General features: G+C 44.9%; 2 protein-coding genes across 2 annotated transcripts in view; one reads left to right on the forward strand and one right to left on the reverse strand.

The window, feature by feature from the left end:
- LOC134339020 (histone H2AX-like) overlaps positions 1-7,907 on the forward strand; it is a 622,359-nt gene that overhangs the window by 15,205 nt on the left and 599,247 nt on the right. The window lies entirely within an intron of this gene.
- Positions 135-767, reverse strand: LOC134338763 (histone H1-like). Its single transcript, XM_063034808.1, has one exon. The coding sequence runs from the start codon at positions 765-767 to the stop codon at positions 135-137; it is 633 nt and encodes a 210-aa protein (XP_062890878.1).

The raw sequence follows: 7,907 nt of genomic DNA on the forward strand, positions 1-7,907 counted from the left end.
TCGGAGAGAGACCTCTATATTCCAGTTGTCTCCCGACTTTTCTACAACCGTAAGTTTTCTAGCCCTTTCGTGGAAAATCTGAGTGGCTCTTAGAAGAGCCGTTGGTTTCAGGTGTTTAAAAGATGTATTTTTATTTACTTTTTGGCAGCCGTCTTCTTGCCTTTTACGGATTTCGCCTTCGGTTTGGGTTTTGCCGACTTTTTGGGCGCCTTCGCCTTCGGGGCTGCGATCTTCTTGGGGCTCTTGGGCTTCTGCGCAGCCTTCTTGGCCGCTGGTTTCTTAGCTGCCGCTTTTTTAGCCGTCGGTTTCTTAACACTTTGTTTCTTGGCGGGAGATTTCTTAGCTGCTTTCTTGGCCGCAGTTTTCTTGATCGCTGGCTTCTTGATCTGAGATGTCTTCGCCGCTGGTTTCTTCGCTTTTTTCACGATTTTCGCGCCACTGTCCTTTTTAGCGGCCTTCAAGGAGCCGGAGGCACCTGCGCCCTTGGTGTGAATCAGGGAGCCGCTTTCCAATTTCCTTTTAATGACCATCTTGATCTGACTTTTGAGCTTTTCCACATCGACGCCGTTGGCAGCCAACTCTTTCTTTATTGCGACTATGGACACCCCTCGGTGACTGCGGCAATCCGCCACAATCTTGTCGATCTGTTCGCCCAGTTTGGGACCGGCTGGCTTGGTCCGGGCGGCCGCCTTCTTCTTCTTGGGAGCCTTGGTTGCAGCGGCAGGCGCCGGTGGAGGAGCCACTTCAGCAGCTGCGGTCTCGGTCATGTCGGCGACTCTGCACAAACTCTCTGAAAACTCAAGAACTGAGTGAGAAATGAAGCGAGAGGCGCCGGTGCAGCGCAATTTAAAGGCAGCGAGCGGACGGGGCGGAGACACCCTGTAGTCAGCTCCCGGCCACTCTGTCTCTCTGTGTTTCTGTGTCCTCAAAAACACCCCCATTCCAATTAAAACCGAGTACCCTCATCACCGAGACCGCTCTCTGTTTGTGTCCGAGGACGAATTCTTTGCTGTAAAACAAGTTTGGACCGAATTAGAGGCAAGGGATTTCATATAAACCGGTTTAACTGCTGCACTAATGTCGTTCTCTCCCGCAACAGCCGGCATGTTCGTTGTTTTCCGACCGAAATATTGAAACTGACCAAAAAATGCGGCTATTCCCACTTCAGGACTGAGCTGGGGAACTGGAGCATCCAGTGACAGAGAAATCGTTTTATTTTCCACAGGAAGGGCGGCGGAATGTGGCGATTTGATCGGACTCACAAACACAGCCGCCACGCATTCAAATTCTCACTGGTTATCTGCTCTGCATCTTGCAATATTTAATTTATGCACTTTAGTTTGTTTATTTATGTGTAACGCGTCTGTAGATTTCAGCATTACTTTCATAAGTTATGTGCTGTGTGTAAGGTGCTTTACACTAGAGTTCGGAGAATCGTTGTCTCATTTGATGGTATACATATATATTGTTAATGAGAATAAATTTGCATTGACTTGACTTGACAGTGACACCAATCTGAGGCGTCGGGCCATTCAACTCTCTCTTTGACACAACGTTCATATCAGCATAGTTACGGCACAAACTGTGGGCCCGGAGCAGTTCCCAACACAGGTTTTCCTCTCTGCTCGCATGTTACTTGTAGATTCCCAGCTCAGTAACATCTCCTCTTGTTTCCCTTCCTTCCATCTTGAGCCATACTTTTCTCCTTAGTAAACTTTGAGAAGAAATATTCCTTACAAAACTCACCCACTTCCCGCGGCTCAAGATCTCGGTAGCCCTGCTGGTCTCTAAGGGGACCAAATCTCTCCCTAACTACCCTTTTACTCTTAAGACAACAGGAGAACCTCTTTGGAGATTCTTGAACCTTACCTGCCAGATCCATCTCATACTTCCTCCTGGTTCCCTTCCTCAAAGTATTCTGAAACTTCTTGTAACCAAAAAGGGATTGGTTTGATGCCAACCTCCTGAATGAAGTGTATGTTTTCTTTTATTTCCAAACCGGAACCTCATTATCTCACATTTGCCAAGGTTCCCTAAACCTGCCAGATTCTCTGTCTCTCTCTCTCTGGCTATCCATCCCATAAGATGATGATGGTTCCTTTCAGTCAGTTAGCGGGGTGGTACCCCACTCCTCAGAAAGGAACAGTGTGTGTGTGTGAGTGGATTTTAGGTTAGTACGGGGTTGCACAAATCCAGACCCACCCTCTCGACATCCCCTTCTGGCTCCAGCGGCATGGTGGGGTCCAAGATGGCTGAGGGAAGTTCTGTTGCAATGAATGGCCAGACCAAGCTTTGACGCAAGGGATGCCCTTTCCGCGCTTCATGGCACGTGTTTGCCATATGGCCGTTGACCCTACGAGAGGGTTCATCCCCTCTTTGGCAGGTCTTGTTTCTCATCCTGCAGGGTGTCTAGCCACCCTCCTAACCAGGCAAGCCTGGTGGGGGGGCCAGTTTGGTCACCGACCACCTGACCATGCGACAGGTAGTACTGGGTTACACGGTACAAGTAGAACTCAGATGAACACCTGCCAGATTACCCTTCACCCTAACAGCAACATTTTGTTCCCAAACACTTGCTGCTCCACTCTCAAACAAGTCCCACTTGCCATTCATTCATTTTCTTTCTTATTGGCTCTCCAAATCGACCTTGGCTAATCGACTAATTCCCCCAACGTTACCCTGCCCCAATTTACAGCCCTAACCTGTGGAGCTGACCAACTGTATCCTTTCCATCACTCTCTTAAACTAACAGAGAATGAAGAAGGTATCAAAAATTACAAGGGAATCTTGGTCAACTGTGTAAGTCAGCTGAGGAACAGTTGCCTTACTGAACATCCACACTCAGAAAAAACTGTAGAAAGAATGCCAGATAGCAAAGGTTTGGTTCAGCTTGTGACTGTACAGTGTCTGCACTCTGTTCTGTCAGGACACAATGTTTGGATTTATTGATATACAGCACCGAAAAGGTCCCTACAGCCCCTTGAGCCATGCTGACTAGCAATCCACCAGTTTAATCCCAGCCTAATCATTGGTCATTGTAAATTTTCCCATTAACCTACGAAATGGTAGGTATTTTGACTTTAGGAGGAAACCAGAACACCCAGAGAATGTACAAACTCCTCACTGGCAACAGCTGGAATTGAACCCTGGTCGCCTGCAATTTTAAACCTTTCCTTCCCGAAACTTCCACAAAACTGGACAGGGAAGAAAGCATTTGGTACACTGGCCTCCTCCATCAGCAAACATAATTAGCACAGGAGCTGGAATGTGATGTACCTTTTGTGTATCCACACCCAGAATACTGTGTAGCTTTAGTCAACCTCATTAGAGCTACAGTGTAATAGGTTGCCAAGACTGCAAAGAAGATTTAGAAGAGTGATGGTGGAAATTGAAGACCTGAGTTATGTGATGGTATTGGGTTTGCTGACTGCGAACTTCTAAACTTAAGTGAAGATGCTAAGACCCATTATAAATTAATAGCCAGGAATACTCTCACTAAAGGGAGATAATACTGTGATGACCCAATCTTCAAAGACTAGTTTACTTCCCTGTTTGTTCTCCATTGTGCGTTTAGCTCCCAATACCCACTATTTGGGTGGTGGGTCCCCTCTCCCTACCAAGGAGAAGGTACTTCCAGCTAACAAAGTAGTTTAAAATAATAAACACAATAAATTCTGCAGATGCTGGAAATCCAAAATAATGTACGCAAAATGCTGAAGCAGCACCCATGGAAAAGAACAAACAGTCGATGTTTCAGGCCAAGATCCATCTTCAGGACTGAAAAGGAAGGGGGAAGGGGCCATAATAGAAAGATGGGGGAGGTAAGAAGAATAGCCAGGTGGGTAGGAATGGTCAAGGGCTAGTGATGAAGCAATCTGATAAAACCATAAGACCATAAGTCATAAGAGCAGAATTAGGCCATTCAGTCCATCAAGTTTGCTCTGCCATTCCATCATGGCTGATCCCAGTTCCCACTCAACCCCCATACACCTGCTTTCTCACCATATCCTTTGATACCCTGACCAATCAAGAAACGGTCAACTTCCACCTTAAATATACCCACCAACATGGTCTCCACCACAGTCTGTGGTAGAGTATTCCATAGATTCACTACTCTCTGGCTAAAAAAAAAATCCTCCTTACCTCTGTTCTAAAAGATCACCCTCAATTTTGAGTCTGTGCCCTCAAGTTGTGGATACCCCCACCATAGGAAACGTCCACCCTATCTAGTCCTTTAAACATTTGGTAGGTTTCAATGAGATCCCCACACGATCTTCTAAATTCCAGTGAGTACATGACCAAAGCTGCCAAGTACTCCTCACATGTTAACCTGATCATTTCCAGAATCATCCTCATGAAATTCCTCTGGACTCCCTCCAATGACAACACATTCTTTCTGAGATATGGGGCACAAATCTGTTGACAATACTCCAAGTGCGGCCTGACTAACGTCTTATACAGACTCCTATTATTCATTATCATACATTTCCCAGCACTGTATACCATCTGCCACTTTTTTGCCCATTCTTTCAATTTGTCCAAGTCCTGCTGCTAACACATTGCTTCCTCAGCACTACCTACCCCTACACCTACCTTCATATCATCCACGAAGCCATCAATTCCATTATCCAAATCATTGACAAACAATGTGAAAAGTAGCATTCCCATTGCTGACCCCTGAGGAACACCACTCAGCAATAACCGCCAAGCAGAAAAGGTCCCTTTTATTCCCCTCACTGCCTCCTGCCTGTCAGCCATTCCTCTAACAATTCCTATATGTTTTTGTAACATATAGGATTTTATCTTGATATGTAGCCTCATGTGTGGCATCTTATCAAATGCCTTCTGAAAATGCAAGTAAATGACATCCATTGCCTCTCCTTTGCCACCCTGCTTGTTACTTCCTCAGGAAGCTCTAACAGATTTGTCAGGCAAGATTCCACTCTGCAGAAACTATGCTGACTGACTTATTTTATCATTAGTCTCCAAATACCCAAAACCTCATTGTTAATAATAGACTCCAACACTTTCCCAACCACTGAAGACAGGAGAGTGCACCACTGGAAAAAAGGAAGGAGGAAGGGCACCAGGTGATAGGCAGGAGAAAAGAGATAAGAGGCCAGAGTGGGGAATAGAAGAGCAGAGATGGAGGGTTTTTTTTTACCAGATGGGGAAATCGGAATTCATGTCATCAGTTTAGAGGCTATTCAGACAGTGTCGAATTCAATAATGGTGTCGAGGTCTTCATTGACGTCGACGATGAATGAACAAGAACAAGAACAAGATTTAGACGGAATATGAGGTGTTGCTACTCCACCCTGAAGGTGGCCTCATTGAGGCATAAGAAAAGGCCAAGGAACTGACATGCCGGAATGGGAATGGGAATCATAAATGGAATTTTGGGACATCTGTTCTTTCCACTATTGGCAGATAGAGTGGAGGTGCTCAACAAGCAGTACCTTGATTTATGACGGGTGTCACCAAAGTAGAGGCTGCATTGGGAGCATTGGATACAATGGACAACATCAGTAGATTCACAAGTGAAATGATGCCACACCTGGAAGGACACTTTGGGGTCCGGAATGGAGGTAAGGGAGGAAGCGGATGGACAGGTATAGCACTTTGGCCATTTCCAGTGATAAGTGCCAGGCGGGAGATTGGTTGGGGGGAGGGGGAATGAATGGACAAAGAAGATACTAGGGAACAATCCCTGCAGAAAGCGGAGGGGGTGGGAAGTAAAGTTATGTTTGGTGGTAGGATCCTTTTGGAGATGGTGGAAGTTGCATTTAATTATGTAGTTTAAAGCACAGATTTTATTTAATCACTTAAATCCAAATAACACTCTCAAAACACATTGAAAAATCAGAAGATTTCTGTCTTAAACATTTCCATATTCTCACAGAGAATTTCTTTCTTATCTTGAATCTTGAAACATTATACACTGAAACATTTCCCAGCCTCAGGTTTCCCTTTCTCATTCTCAGACTCACATACTCCTTGGATCTCACCATGTCACCCCCTCTGTAACCGTCCCATGCTGGAAAACTCCCACATTTCCTCCTTCCTATCTCTCTGGTCCCTTTCATATCCTCACATTATTGTTTTTAGATTGGTGTGCTGTGTGGCAGGGATCTGCGTTGGGTCTCCTGTTGGTTGTCATATCCGGCATATTGATGATCTGGATAAGATTATAAGTGCGTGATTAATAAATTTGCAGATGACATCAACATTGATGGACAATGACAAAGGTGGTCAAAACTACAAGAGGGTGGACATCAGTTGTGTATATAGGTAAGGAAATGGCAGCTGTAATTTAATTCAGACAAATTCAAAGTGCAGCCTTTTGATTGGTTAAACCAGAGCAGAAGATTACACAATAGACAATAGGTGCAGGAGTAGGCCATTCAGCCCTTCGAGCCAGCACCACCATTCACTGTGATCATGGCTGATCATCCACAAACAGTACCCTTTTCCTGCCTTCTCCCCATATCCCTTCACTCTGCTATCTTTAAGAGGTCTATCTAACTCCTTTTTGAAAGAATCCAGAGAATTGGCCTCCACTGCCTTCTGAGGCAGAGCATTCCACAGAACCACAACCCTCTGTGCGAAAAAGTTTTTCCTCAACTCCGAGCTAAATTGTCTACCCCTTATTCTTAAACTGTGGTCTCTGGTTCTGGACTACCCCAACATCGGGAACATGTTTCCTGCCTCTAGCGTGTCCAATCCCTTAATAATCTTATATGTTTCAATCAGCTCCCATATCATCTTTCTAAATTCCAGTGTATACAACCCCAGAGAGGGGCAGTGCCCTGGAGAGCACTGCAGAACAGAGAGACCAGTGGGTAAAATTCCTAAAAGTGCAGATGTAGGTGGAGAATTTGCCAATGAAAGCAACTGGCACACTTGCCATCATTGGTTAGGGCAATGAGTACTAGAGTTGGTATGTTGTGTTTCAACTGTACGAGATGTTGTGGTGGGATTGCACTTGGGTATTGTATGCAGTTCTGGTCACCTAGTTATGGGAACAATGTGATTCAGCTGCAATTGGTGCAGAAAACAGTCACAAGGACGTTACTGGAGGACTGGAGTTACAAGAGGAGACTGAGATAGCATGGGACTGTTTGTTCTGGAGCGCAGGAAGATGAGTGTAAATTTGAAGAGGTACATTAAATCAAGAGGGGCTTAGTTAAATATTAATCCCTCTGTAGCCTCACACTGTGTAACCTCCTTCCGTCCCCATGACCCTCTGAAATGTCTGCTCTCCCACATCTGTGGGCCATTTGCATCGTTACTTCCCCCTGTCAGATTGGGGACCTGTGACCAGTGGTGGGCTGCAGGGATCTGTGCTCTGTACATTTGTTTAGTATGCCCGCAGAGAAAGAATCTCATGGTTGTATGTGGTGACATGTATGTACTCTGATAATAAATTTTACTCTGAACTTTAAACTACAACTGATTCCACAACCTACAGACTCCCTTTCAAGTTCTCTACAACTCATGTTTTCAATATTATTGATTGTTTTTATTATTTGCAAGATTTGTCCTCTTTCGCACGTTAGTTGTTTGTCAGTCTGTACTATTTTTGGTTTTCTTAAATTATATTGTAGTTATTTTCCAGTAAATGCATGGAAGAAAATGAATGGTAAAATAATATTATATGATGGCGTATACATTTTGATAATAAGTTTACTTTGACAATATTTTTTGGTGACCCTCTTTGTTTTCATGCAGGGTTCAGTGATCTATTTACAATGTTCACAAAGTAGCCAGCGGTTCCTCTGATTGACAGCTCCCTCTTTTCGCTCCTCCCGGGCTGTTTGCACACCGTCACGTGACACCCAACGATTTGCCCACCAATCGTGCGCTGACGTTCCACAGGGTCCGCCCTTCAGCGACGTCATTTCCTT

This window comes from Mobula hypostoma, chromosome 28 (assembly GCF_963921235.1).
Source record: "Mobula hypostoma chromosome 28, sMobHyp1.1, whole genome shotgun sequence".
Lineage (NCBI taxonomy): Eukaryota > Metazoa > Chordata > Chondrichthyes > Myliobatiformes > Myliobatidae > Mobula > Mobula hypostoma.